This window comes from Megachile rotundata, chromosome 1, assembly GCF_050947335.1.
Source record: "Megachile rotundata isolate GNS110a chromosome 1, iyMegRotu1, whole genome shotgun sequence".
NCBI lineage: Eukaryota > Metazoa > Arthropoda > Insecta > Hymenoptera > Megachilidae > Megachile > Megachile rotundata.
The window spans coordinates 12,836,230-12,851,243 of record NC_134983.1 but is presented as its reverse complement, the minus strand read 5'-3'; the positions used below and the strand labels follow the sequence as shown (position 1 = coordinate 12,851,243).

The following is a 15,014-nucleotide window of genomic DNA, read 5'->3' as shown; positions in this document are numbered from 1 at the left end:
GTGGTATTGCACGACAAACACTTGGATACAATTTATATTCTTAATGTACAATGAAAACTGTAGAAACTACTATTACTTGTTAACGTTTTGTGCAGTGAGTTCCAGTTTTGTACAACAGAACGTTGTGTATGAGTGTAAAGTATAAAACAGGGTATGGTAAAATGGTTTTGTAACTAATTTTGTCATAAAAATGGATTTGTAATTTTATTATGATAATGCATTTTTAATTAATTTTATCATAAAAATGAACTTATATTTAGTTTCACCATGAAAATGGATTTATAACTAATTTTATAATGAAAATGGAGTTATAACTAATTTTACAATAAAAGTAAACTTGTTACAAATTTCATCACAAAAATAGTCTTACAATTAATTTTGCCATAAAAGCAGAATTGTTACTAATTTTATCGTAAAAATAGTCTGATGACCAATTTTACCTTGAAAATAGACTTGTAACTTTATCCAACAGTATAATTTTGTAACCCCACAAAGTATAAGTCTTGCAGTGAAATTAACTTTGCACTGCATTTTCGCTGCACTCTTAAATTTTCTAGTTGAAGAGTTTGATAAATTCTTTTGAAGATTTTATTTCTCTGTTGTTAATCATGTAATTTACTATAATTTATACACCACACGTATATTATACATTCAGTTAAAAAATACTTGTAAGTATCATTTGATACTTTGAAGGTACCATTTGACTATATTAAATTCAATGAGTATGAATCAGTTTTCGAGTGAAGAGAGTTAACTCATGAAAAGTATTGCAAGTAATCATAACGAATAAAGGACTTGGTTATCACCACGAAAGCCAACGTTTGAATTCATTTAGAGCTTAAACTTCGATCAGCTGCCAGTTATAGCGTTTCCTATAAGAGTCTTTTGCGGAGAAACAGTGGTGAAGAAATAAATAATCCAGTTTCTATTTGGAGTATAGCGCATTAAGTATTCTTTAATGTTATTTAAAATTTTGATGAAGCAGAATTCGTTTGTCGTGTCGCGTCCACGAAAATTGAAATGTTAAAAAGTAAAAATTTTTAACGTGGCTATTCAGGTCAGAGAGTGAGTTGGATATGTTTTACGAATTACATTTTAAAACACAACGAGATACTAAGCATCGAGGTTAAAAATGAAATTATATTATTTATCTATTATTTGCGTAATATATAGCAATACAAAATTGCATGAATGTAAAATGTCAATAATGTAAAAATTATAATTAATTTTTAAATAATGTCAAAATTATGATTAACCTGTAAGTAGTGTAAAAATTATAACTAGTCACTTAAAAATTTTAAGTAACATGGATATTCTAATTAATTTTTGAATAATATAAAAATTAGAGTATTTGGAAAATACAAATGTAAAAATTATTATATTATTGTGTTATCCTATATGTGGCTATGTATCACATTACTGCCACTAACAACGTAGTTGTCAGTGATCTAGTTGAAAAATATGAATGTAAATATTATTATATTATTGTGTAACTCTATATGTGGTTACGCGTCACATTACGGTTACTAATAATAGTTATTAATACGATAAAATTACATTAAGTAAATAATAAGAGAAATCAATGAAACGAACTAATATGACAGCTGAATATTTCTGATGAATCATTATTAAGTATGATGGATTCCACTGATTAAATTAGCTTTAAATAAGCTTTCAGCGAACTATTCAGTTTTGCAGTGGAATACTTATAATTTATTGACACAGGGATTATTGACTGATGAATTAATTTTCAGTAATTTAGGTTACGGAAGCACATATTTGCAATAACCGGTTTTAAAGTTCCATCTCTAGAGAATATTGTTTTACGAAATTTTCTTTACCACAATGACTTCTCAATCGAGTCAGAATTTGAATTCTATCAATTTTTGTTCTCTTTATTCAATTATTTTACCCGTATTTTCAGCTCGAAATAATATTTTTTATGGTTCATATTTACCAGCCAACGCATTTGTTTTTCTTCAATTTATCGAGCTTTAGCAACGGTAATAACATCAACATAGTCTTCTGTATTGGTAACTGATCGATTTTGAGTACATGTCTACTGTTCCAGTGACATAGTGCCTCTCATAAGATATCACAAATATTTGAGTATAAAATATTCAAAATAAAGTGTTAACTTGATGTTACATTATACCTATTAAACATACATTACTTATATGTGTACACGAATTAACATTTATATCAATTCAGTATATTAAAAGTTGTTCACTCTCTTAATTACAATCGATGAAAATTCACTGATCCCTGGATAGTCGCTATTTCAATCAGCCATTACTGCAATATATGACATCGCGAAACAATAAATAACCACTAATTGAATCACAGAAATAAATTACAATTTTGGTCAGTGAAAGTTCCACTGATTTAATTAGTACTTTATGCATTTCACTGATACATGCTGTACTAAATCTTCAGTATTTAATTTTCGTTGAAAGCGTGATACATCAAACAATCTAGTTCAGCTTTTTACTTTATTAATACAAGCAATTAAGAGGAGAATCACTCAGTTAGGATGTGAGCAAAACTTCTTTTCCTTTTTTAAAATAAGTAGGCAAATATTATTCTAAAATTCCGCGATGTTTTTCGTTATTTGTTTCGCAGATGTGCTGAAGCCACTTTATGTGCTTTTTATCACGTTTGCTTCAAAATTACTTGCTGAAGAAAATATAATTTTAATTTGAACGGTTTCTTAAATGTGACACAAAGATAATCAATTTACATAAGTTAAATGATTTTAATTTTTATTAGCACGGTATTGACAAGCAGAAAGATTATTAACAAACATGAAGAAATGCTTTTACATTTCATATTTTTACAGCAAAACTCCCAACTGTAAGTACAAATAGTCAAAAACGTGCAAACAATTTTATAATTACGTTTGCTGTCTTATGTCCAAGAAAATGATGATATATCACTCATGTTTTAACGGGATAATACTCCTATTCATCATGGCGCTAGCACACAACATAGCTGAAGGATCACAGTATTCAAATTTTAAAATGGCCGACAAGTTTTCCGGATATAAAAATGTTTGAAAACATATGGACTATCGAATAGTATTCGCAAAGAGAACGTCAAATATTCGACAGTTCAAGAATTGAACACTGTTATTGATTTGCTATAGAAAGAAATTGATGATTTAATCAGAAACTTTGTTGACCGAAATAAAGACTTATAGTTTGCGGTTATTTAAGTGGAATGGAGCAACTGATTATTAAAAACAATTTCTCTTATTTTTAATTGATAAATATATGGTTTTTATAAGGATAGTTATAATCTTGTCCAACATAGTAAGAGAATGTTCTATGAAGAAGATAATAATTGATTGTGTATGTAGAAATTACGAAATGTCTAATCATAGTGTTGTTTCCTACCATTCTTATATGACATTGCAAGAGGAAGTAGTACTAACACTATTTAAAAGAGTAGACTTAGGTAAAAATGAAGTTAGAACTCTGACCACCAATATGTATCCAAAGACGTTTCATTTTGGTTATTCAATTTTAATTTAATTTATTGGATATTATTTTTCGTCACATTGTGGACCTTTAGCTTCACTATATTTTTGTATTGTCATGCAACATATTTTATATATTATATTTCACATGTTACATTCATATGTTACATATTTCTTCTTTTCATCGCTTTGACCTCTTGGCTCATATGTTGTCACATATGTCACACATTACAGTTCAAATGTAACAAATCGTATTTGTATCATGACTTCATTTTGGAATTTAATCTTAACTATAATTTGGACAATTAAGAACCCAAAATATCCCTAACATTTAAACTTCTTCCTAACAATACCTAAAATCTGTCTTGAACAATCAGCATTCACTGAGGCAACTGTCTAAAAAGTCATATGTGAAGATGTCAAACCGACATACATAAAAATTATAAGATATGTTAAATCTTCCATATTTCCTTATGTATAAAGAAGCTTAATAAACAAATTTGAAAATTACGTATATAAGTGAGATGGACATCTTATAGGTAGCAAAACTGAGAATCCGAAAAGTCTGGATTCGCCGTTCCGTAAATTACAGTCTATAACATATCCATTGATAAATGTTTACTCACTGAAATGGCAATTCCATTATCCTTAGCCTTTGAGAGTAGATGCACGCGGTTCGAATGAAAATATTGCCAGGACCGGTACCAAAGCGTGTGTGCACATAAGCGTGGAAAATTCGTGATCACATGCTGGTAACCGCGGCACAAAGCAGAACGGAGAATGCAGATGCGTGCGAATGATTCAACGTTGGCAGACGGAACAACCTCAATGCGGTCCCCTGGGTGAATAGTTTTCGGTACTTTCAGACTTTTTTACAAACGGATCACATTTTCTTAACGGCTTGATCTACTGCAACCCGACGCAGGCCACGCTTTTGTGCCAAGGAACGTCGGCTTTTCGTGTTTCCATCGCCCTTAAACATCCTCCACGCTATATTTTTTTCTCTTCTTTTCCCGCCGACTGGCACCAAACTACTGGCAGTAGGGTGAATGTTTACGCTGCTTGTTCTTCGTTCCCGTTCCTTTCCTTTTTTTCAGGGAAAGCAGTTAAAGCAAGTTACCGGTGTAACGGAAGTTCTTTCGATAGGAGTAGCGTTGCCTCGGTTGCCGTGAAAAATTCTTTAGAGTGTATGCAGACCGGTTTCAAATAGATGCATATCCTGAGAATTGGATATTGTTTATAGCGAAAAGAAATGGAAAAACTTTTCACCATTTCCGTAATGGAACCTCCTTTTAAATTTCATTTTGGTTAAACAGTGGGTCCTGGTTCGATTTCGAGCGAACAATAAAAATCATTGGTATCGAAATATTGAAATGGAAAGTATTCTTTGATTGCATATGAATTTACACGTATAATTCTTTTTCGTGTTAAATAAGAATTTTATTTCCTAAGCATTATTACGTACTTACAAAATTCTTTAATTATAACTTTACGTTTTAGTTGAAGCAGCTTAAGGAAAGCTTGCAGAACTTTAGTTGCACGGGGATGATTCTGATTTATAGAAAAGTGAATGTAATCCGTAAAAGGATGAACTTAATTTGTGGAAGATTAAATTTGATTTATAAGCCTGTAAAAGTTTGTAGTAAAAGGATGATCAACATAATAATTTTGAGTGTAGGACCTTGAGTTCTCAATAAGAAATTACTATAAGAACCATTTGTACCGAGTGTTCTTGAATCAGTGTAATTTTGTTCTGAGAAATTTTTTCATTCCGCAATAAATAAGGCAGATACCACCACGGCAATAATCGGTACCGCTTCCTAATGGTTTAATTTACGACTTCGCCTTATCTGCACCGAGCTGTACCTGTTATCCCGGGTTTGAACGTGTTAAATGTATCGATTAAACACAATTCTACAAATTATCTATTCCCTATACAAATGTGTATTTATTAGATTTATATTGCATCTGATTTACAGATATTTTATGTATATTGTGTAGAGTCATATCGTAACGATGTGCACCTTCGTAGTTTAGTTATATACGAGTGTTTTGTGACTAGTGTAAGAGTTGGATGATAGGTCATTTGTTTGACATAAAATATGAAAATTTTGTATTCGAATATATTTTCAATGTTAGCCATTTAAGGACTTGAATATTTGTAAATTTAGAAATTCAAAAATTCAAAAACTTCCAAATTTTAACTTCTATATAAATCATAATACATCGTTTTTTAATTATAATTATTAGCAATACCATTTGTCTTTGGTATTTATGTATTTAAATATTAAAGCATTGTAAAATAACCTAAAACATTGAATTCCTGCAAAATTAATTATTTTATTTTCTGCTGCTATGAATAATTAAATTTATTTATTTTTGTGTTACTGGTAATTAAAATTATTTATTTTATATTTAAATAAATGAGTTTTCTGTTACCTTTGAAAGAGTAATCTTTTGATCTCGTGCGTCGTTTATTGTAATTTCGGCTATCATTGATTTCAACTTATTGACAGTAAATATTGGGAAAGAACTTTACCATATCTACGATGGTTTTAATTTGAGATGAAAGTATAAACGCTTTATGGTGTACCTTTTTTACCGCAACTTGTTCAGATGCATCAAATATTTGCCATTTTCTTCAGTTCTTCAGTAAATGAAATTGTAATCCAATTGCAGTAGCGCACTAATACAGCGGTACTTTTATTTACACCGTTTCATCCCTGAAATTATTTTCTCAATCATTCGTGATATTTCGGGGAAATCAGAAATTATAAGCTTATTTAAATCATAGCTGCGTTCAACTCTTTGTATAAATATATGTATATAATTTTATGAATGAGAGATTCAATTTGAATGGATATATTTTTATATTTTATTTTTTTATATTTTATATTTTATATTTTATATTTTGTACATATGCGCATATAAACGAAATATAAAATAAAAATGCAATAAAATTAAATATAATATTTTGAGAATGAAAGTAAGCATAGCTTCTAATAACGAAATTACCTACTACGTTATTTGATACAAAACGCATCATTAAGAGGAGCATTCGACTTTTCATTCCTTCAGCATAACAAATGATGTTTATTGCTATTCGATTAGCGAGCTTTAATTGTGCGACAGTAAATGAAACATTTAAGCGAAATACCACTAATGAAAACGTAATACTGTTATTCTAACAAATTTCAATCAGAACATTGAACCTTTAGAACTTAATTAAAATGTGAAATTTCAAACAATTTGCTACAAAAAATAGTACAAGCTTAATGTACATTATGACCAGTGAATAGTATCGTTAACAAACATGATTATTGCATGCTTTCGATGTGTTGGCGGATATAAAATATATACATATAATACATGTCACACGTTAATACGAAAATACAACATAATTGAGAATTAAAGAGGGTATAACGAGTGTTTTAATTGTGATTATTCTCCATTATATTAAATAGTACATTAGTAGCTAAAACTATAGGATGTTTCATAACTAGTGTAGGTCCCTGAAATGGGGGGTAGCTGACACGGTTCTGAATAAGATTTCCCTTTGCAAAAATGGAGTTTGAAGCTTCGTTTTTGAATTATTAAGGAAAAACACGGACCAATCAGAGCGTGAGGATTACGCGTGCACAGACGCGAGAGCGACACCTCCGAGTCTAATGGCTGGTCCGTGTTTTTTCTTAATAATTCAAAAACAAAGCTTCAAACTCCATTTTTGCAAAGGGAAATCTTATTCAGAACCGCGTCAGCTACCCCCCATTTCAGGAACCTACACTAGTTATAAGACACCCTGTATAAGCACACTTATAAGAAACAATTTATTTGGTAACTAATCACAGTACAAATTCTTTTTAGTAACGAATCAGTTGTTATAATGTTATCAGACCCAGTCCAGACATAGTTTTAAATAATTATATGTATATTCTAAAACAAGATAAATTAGTTCTGATTATAAAAATGAGGAGATATCTCAAATTTCGTGCCAAGATATCTTAATAAATAATCATTTCCAATATCTTTTAGGTTGCTTGGCTACAGGTGGACACTCAAACGATACTGACGATAGCAAGTCACGTAATCACGAAGAACCATCGAATAGCCGTTTCCCACAGCGATCATCATACATGGTTTCTTCACATACGAGAAGTAAGAGAAGCTGACAGGGGAGGGTACATGTGTCAGATTAACACGGATCCAATGAAAAGTCAAACTGGCTACCTCGACGTTGTTGGTAAGTGGAACGTAATGTTTAGGTCGTTGATTTTCTGAATAGCCTGATAAGATTTGATAAATCTTCAATGAACGCTCTCTGAAAACGTAATTCTTTCGTAACGTTTCATAAAGTTCCGTGGTGGATAGGTATTTTCACGTTATTTAATGGAATTTGTGGATGAATAACTTTTATCCCGTCTGTCATTTTAAATCACTCCTTTCGCTTACAATATAGTTGATGGAATTTATAGAACGATAACTTTTACTTTATTTTTTTGTATTATTATCTCGACTGCATTTGAAATTATTGCACTCGTGAACAATTTATTGAACGAAATCTCCGCATGATTAATTTCCGTCGTGCTTTATATTCTGTTAGTTTCGTTACATTTTAAGTTATTATTTTTTACGCGGAATTCACCCAGAGCTTCATCATTCATTTTTTCTTCATTTCTTGCAAATGTTGCGATATTTATGTTTCAAACAAAAATGTTCATATCAACAAATTTGTTAAATCTTCACATTAGATTGTTCACGTATAAATCTTATATTTTTATCAGGCTCTACGTAATGAATAAAATATAGGCAGTATGTATACTATTCTGATAAAACTTCAATTCGTCCAATTTGTCTAAAGCCACGTGGTACAATTCTACAAAATGGCAGCAAGAGAAGCCATTGAACCGTGCATGAAAAACCATTTACAAGTTAAATCACACATTACGTTCCTCATTTTTTCGTACAGGAAATATCATAGCCACGAATCCAGTTAACTTAAGCGAGTATAGTCGCAAAGATCGAGCTTGAGCAGTTTAAACGAACGTAAAGCCACGCGAAAGGCCTTTCGCGTCTACTTAATTTGCAAAGCATTAACCTTATTATTATGGAGCAATATGGTCGGGTTTGCGAGAACGCTGTATAGAGGGTTGCACGCGAGCAATCTTTACAGCCCTTCTCGGAAATGAAATCTCGTGTATGCTTTTTCAACGAATGCACCCTTCTTCTCTTTCATTCCTTCAATTCTTTCAGTTCTCGCGCCGATATTCTTTCATATCCACTCCGTCTTTGCCGGATGAATGCTCTAAACTTCTGTCAATCGATTCTATCGAAACCACGAATTGTACAAATTTGTTCTTTGGCGGTTAACAATGGACACAGGTCAAAGTCGTTTCGGGACACGTTTTTAAGGATTTAAGTAAGGCTCTTTTATGGAAATATGCATCGACTTTTGTGAAGATGAATAATTGTATGTTTCTTTCTGCTCACTTATTTTTCTACTTTATTAGTCATCTACAAGTTAAACGTAGATACTGAACTAGTTCTAGTGTTAGTAGGGGAGGATAGGCTAATAATAAAATTTGTCCTGAAAACTTCAATAGAATCAATTTCTGCTGAATAAATATTTGAACATGACTTCAAGAATATTGTTAGAAATTTTACTACATCTAAAAATTACATGCACGAATTTAGGAATGGATTTAATTTTTGATTTATCGAATTTCAAAGTTGTTTGACAATAGGGAACATTCAGGTGTTTTTATTCTTGTCTATTTTCGTGAAAATGTACGTTTGTTGAATTGAGATAATTTTTTATTTTACTTTTAAAGTTGTTTAATCTCGTCACTGTCATTTGTTTGATTTAAAATACCTATGTAATTTAGAAAACTGTCGTGGTCAGGTTTCTCTGCCTCTGTGATCGAGTTTCCGCTGCAGTCGAAAATACTTGTACGTACTGCGATAAAGAAAAAATGCTTAAATTCGGTAAAAACAGTATTTATTAAATAGTATGTTAATTGAAACATTAAAAATGACTGAGTAAATAATGAAATAAATATAGGACATGAAATTATTATATTAATAAAGAAACAAAACTGTAATGAAGTATCTCGTCTTTTATATTATAAATGTATCTAACTTATTCAGATTTTGTGACATTTAACTGTCTTAATTCTAACCGAAAAAGTTATACTTAAACGAAGAATAACGAACCTCAAAAGAAAGCACTCAAAAGATATAGTTCAGAGAAGAAAATAATGACAAAAAATAGTATAAATATTTGCAAGATTTAAGAAGAAACGTGTCACGAAATAAAAGGAGAAAAGAGTTAAAATAACATTTCACGTTTTAACCCTTCTTAGGTAAAAGTGGTGTATACAGGGTGAGCCAGTAAAGACTGTTCCGAATATTTTTCACATTATGGAAGCTACGATAAAAATTGTCAACAAAAAATGTAAAAAAAATGTAAGAAAGTATCCACAATATAAACTTTTCTTAGACAGAAAAGTTTTAAACGAAGTCCTCAAGATAATTCAATTTTATGTGATACATCTTGGTAATTTTTTTCAAGTCTATGCACTACACTATTAAACTTAAGTGTTTTGTTATTTACGTGATTGAATAAACGTAAATAAATGTAACTTAAATATTAACGCAAGTAAAAGTAAATATAAAAAATTGTTTGTTTCCTCATTTTTAATAATAGCTACAGATTTATAATTTTAGAAATATCGTGTTGTAAAAAGAACAGCTCCATTTTAGAGCGAGCCGCAGTCAAAGGATTAATTATATCCGTCGTATGTATCTAATCATTCTTATTTGCTGTGTGACGGAGGCTTTGACCGACACACATGTGTATAATGTGTGTGCAAAAAATATACAGCAGGAGCAATGCGTCCATACGTTATACGATATTCGTTTTATAAACACATTTAATAATACTTTTCACGATTATCCCACCATGCAATTACTAGAAATTGCAGTAATTCCAAGCATAATTTATAGCACTTTCTTAATTTAATTGCCATTTTTTTGAACTTCAAATACTTGTTGACATTATTTCACTTACTGATATTATTTTTTTATTCAAATAAATTTACTTTCATTTAAGTACAAATTTAACAAGAGTTGTTAAGCAGAAATATTAAGCAAATTATTATAGACTCCTAGAATCTGTAGTTCAAAACTGAATTATTTTAAAGCAACAATAAAAATACACCTCTTCTTTAACGATACGATAAAAATTATTACAGCTTTCTTCAATTAAACACACATTATGATACACCATTTTCAGAGCCTTACTAATTAAAAATAACTTCAATAGCTTTCATGTAACATAACCTAACTCTTTCGTATTTATGTTCAAATAAGTATGTATATAAAACCACAGTCCCTTATCATTCCCATCGTTATTCTACAGTTTATCTCAATTCGTAGAAACTCTCCAATTTACAAACTATATTTACATTTTCTGTTTCTGCTTTTGCCTCTAATTCTCCTCTATGAAACGCTTTCTTGACATCAAGATGAATAATAAAGTTGTTCAGTCCTGCAATTGTTACAAGCATTGTAAAAAGTCTCTTCCGCCACAGATACTTTGCCGTGATTCGTGCGTTTGCAAAAACCCTGCAAATCTTGTTCTATACTTATCCTCTTTGTCTTGAAGACCCACTTGTAGATAACAATGTCTCCTTTCGGCGTCGGCACTGTGCCCCATGTATCGTTATATAATAAGAAATCTATTTCTTTGTCTATTTCTCCTTTGTACCGTTCACATAGCACTTTCTTTTCGCTTCTACGTTCTTTCTGAAAAAGTTTAATTAATTTTCTAGCTGATACTCTTTTGTTTGATTGCTCAAGATTTCTGTATTGAACGGGTTTCTGTAGATAAGTTATCTCAGTGTCTGTTTCGTAAACAAACCCACTTTCTTCTGCAGACAATTTCTTTTTGAAGTTCAAAAACTAGTCGAGTGAAAGGACTTTTGTAGAAGGAAACTTATTTCTCAATTTAGTTTTTAATCGATCTCTTGATCTATTAATCGATCCTGTAGATAGCTGTGAATGTGGATTTTTTGAATCTACTCTTCAATTTTCTGTGCTGTCTCTTTGAAGTCTTCGTGTAAGCATCATAGTTAAAATTATGTAAGTGAGTGATTGTACAGCTTCAATTTTTGTGTACATTATATTTTCATTGCTTTCAAAACTAAATTCGTATTCTCTTACTGCTAGTTTCATTACATGATAATTTTGGACCAAAACTGATGATTTATTTAATAAATATGGAACCAATTTTAATATTCTACTTCTATTGTCCACTTCAGCTACGTATCAATCAGGACAAAACTGCTGAAAAATTCTTCCATTTTGTTTTATGGCTCCCTAACCTTAAATCAGTGAACCATCTGCATCCTTTTCTGACTTAAAACTAACACATTTTTAAAATTGAATATTGTGCATTAAAACAGATGTTAAACGAAGATCAAGATATTTTGAAATTCTTTCCAATTTTTATACTTAATGCTTCCCTGAAAGTGACCCGGTTTCCCAAAAAGAAGAAAATTTCTCATTGATCGGACTTATTGTACTACACCGTTTATAATGCTGTTTCGCCGCCATTTTCTGCACTTTGATTTCTTTCGTGTTTTTTGTGTTCGTCCATTAACCTGCTTTGGATGGCGTCCAGAGTAAAATCCTTTTCGCATCTACTCTCCAAACTCGTGACCAACGCATTATATAAGTTCAGTAAGCTGCGGAGTAGTGGCGATGCTTTTAGTTTATCATTTAGCTCCTCATCTAATGCTGTCAACTTGTTTGTAAGCTGTGAAATTTTTGAAACGTGGTTTTTCATAACGCGATACTCTGGTTAATGCAATTTGAACATTTTTCGCTGAAAAGTACGCTTCACAGAGTTTGATGTTCTTCAATTTATCTCAAAATTTCTCTTCAATATATACTAATTCATACTTCTATGTCAAATCGATAGTAATGCAAGATCGATTATTCTCCTTGATTTAAACTATCTTGATATTATTAGTAAGTCATCGTCCTAATTACTTCGTTTTCTGTCAAATTTAAATATGTCAATTTCTCTTTACCACCTTTTATTAGTATAATTTGCAACGATTATAGTACATATAGAAATTATAGTACAATTAATTTTTTTTGTAAATATTGTCATTTTTTGACAAAGTATATTTTACACCTTTTCGTAAATTTTCGAAGTATTCAAAAAAGCCTAAAAAATACGAAAAATAATAAAATATAATACTATTAAGGGAATACTGGATCACTAATTGTAAGAGAAACTGGTATGTTTCAGTAAAATTAATTTCAGAAGATATATTATCGAACAAAGTACGTTCAAAAGTGCATGCTCTGTGGTGCTCTCGGTGTTAAGTAAGGTCTAAGTACGTACATTCAAGCTTTAAAAGTTACCATGATCGCACTCTATTTCGTGAAAAACATTCAAGCGTAATTCACTCAAGTCAATTTAGATAGGGTGTTCTGAACAAACTGGTTTTCGCTTCATTAACAAACGGTGATTCGTCTCTGTATTCGCGGAAGAGAAAATCACTTGGATTTCTCCCTTTTAGTAGAATCTCCCTTTTGGTATTTCTGGTTCGTGAAATGTTTGGCAACCAAATATCCGGAATGAAGTTTGTTTAATTCGGTTGCATTCTTACGCTTCGAATATCATTACGGTTCGTTAAGCATTAAATTCTTTAGGCGTTTTGCTTTATGACGATTGAAGAGGAAAGGGTTGTATTTCTTTTCGCTTGTAAAGAGTGTGTGAAAGTTTTTCTCTCAAATCCTACTAAATTTTCTAAGTCTCAGTTATTCTTCATTTAGGTTCATTTAAATACTGAAAGCGTTAAGAGCAAAATGATGAATTATATGCATCTCTGAAATCTGTTTGATACAATTCCAACAAAAGATGGCTTTCGTCATGTTCTTAAGTGTCCTTTCATTTCTTGTTTTACTACAGAATGGCACTTTTAGCCCCTGCACTGACTCGACGTAAGGTTCGTTGGCCACGTTTGTTGTATACTTTACGAGCTTCCGACTCCGTTTCCGGTATTCGTACGAAAATCAAATTGGTATTCTCGAGATGCGGGAGTTCCGTGCATCCTATCTGCAGCAATATAATCCTGTGAGTTCCGTCCATGTAACCATGGTCATTTTCTTTTCCTTCTTCCCATGTTACTTTCTTTCGAGCACGTACGAAGATCCAAAACTTCTCGACCTACTGTTTTATTACTGGCACGTCACATAAGAATCAAAAAATTAGTAATACTACTCGGATAAATATTGTGAAATATTCGGTATAAGAAACTTTCTGGGATCGAACCTGAAACAGCACTAATGTAAGCGCTAGGAACACCTGATCGATATATATTAATCTATAAATTCTTTGAACAATATACTTTCTGACTTTTTAAAATACTTGAAAATGCAAGTAACTGAAAGTGACAAAATTCATTCAACATTTTACCAATCAATATGACGAACGCATCAATGTGATAAACACGAGCTACAATTTGTACGTGAATATCTTTGTGTCTTCAGTAACAGCAAGACACGCATTAACGTAGATAATCTGTATGCTTGAAAAAAATGGAGGGTGATCAATTTTCATCATCTGCACATTGCGGTAAAATGCATCTGTCAAGGTCGGCCGGGTTTACGATGCGGACGAAACAGGGTAATGTTTTTTAAAATCACCGATTATTCATTTTGATTTGTATAGGTATTCTTCCTTTAGGTTTCAGCCTGGTCGGAATTTATCTGCCGATTTTCTCGGGCAGGATTTTCCCGTGCAGTTTTATCCCCTCATACATTATGCTAGTGGACTTCATTTATGGATCTCACGGTCTTAAACGCATCATCAGAAACACCGTATCTTTTAAATGAATTTTCGACCCAGCAACGTATCTTTTCATTTAGAAATTCATTTTATATCATTCTTTTACGATGATTATCGTATTCATTACATTATGAGTTACTGTAAAACGTGGCCGTGCAATGAACAGCGAACGTGTAATCAACGCAAGCCAGAACACTTTTATGACTTCCCTTATAAAACAGACGTTTTGCTCATAAAACATTCTTGTTGTGGTTTTCCATAACCAGTGTGTAGAATGCGGGCTAAGAACGGAAACATAAACCTTGAGAATATCTTCTTTTTCTAACGTGTATTGCTATCAACAGCTTGATTTGAACGCCATTTAATTTTAAAAATGAGAAGGTGAATTTTTATCTGTAATATTTACTAAGTAAATTGTAGACTTTTTTCTGAAATATAGAAGTATTTTAAAAACTGTTAAAAATTATTTTTGAAACTGTTGAAAGTTTAGAAATGAATTTATTTCAAGATTGGACCTGTATTGGTTATAACCTCAAAATTAAGGTTATGTAGCTGATTTTAGTTTAGCAGAAATGCTTGAAAATATAGCATCATTTTCCTAAGATGAATAATAAAAGATGTAGAAATTAGGTTAAGTAATTCTATGAAGAAAGATAATTCAAATTGTACATGACT

At 31.3% G+C, this 15,014-nt stretch overlaps 1 protein-coding gene across 2 annotated transcripts in view; it reads left to right on the top strand.

The window, feature by feature from the left end:
- Positions 1-15,014, top strand: part of LOC100875784 (neurotrimin) — a 247,487-nt gene that overhangs the window by 172,851 nt on the left and 59,622 nt on the right. For both annotated transcript variants that reach the window (XM_012280657.2, XM_012280658.2), the window contains exon 3: positions 7,511-7,718. In XM_012280657.2, the coding sequence (XP_012136047.1) occupies positions 7,511-7,718 (208 nt within the window). The remainder of the gene's footprint in view (positions 1-7,510; positions 7,719-15,014) is intronic.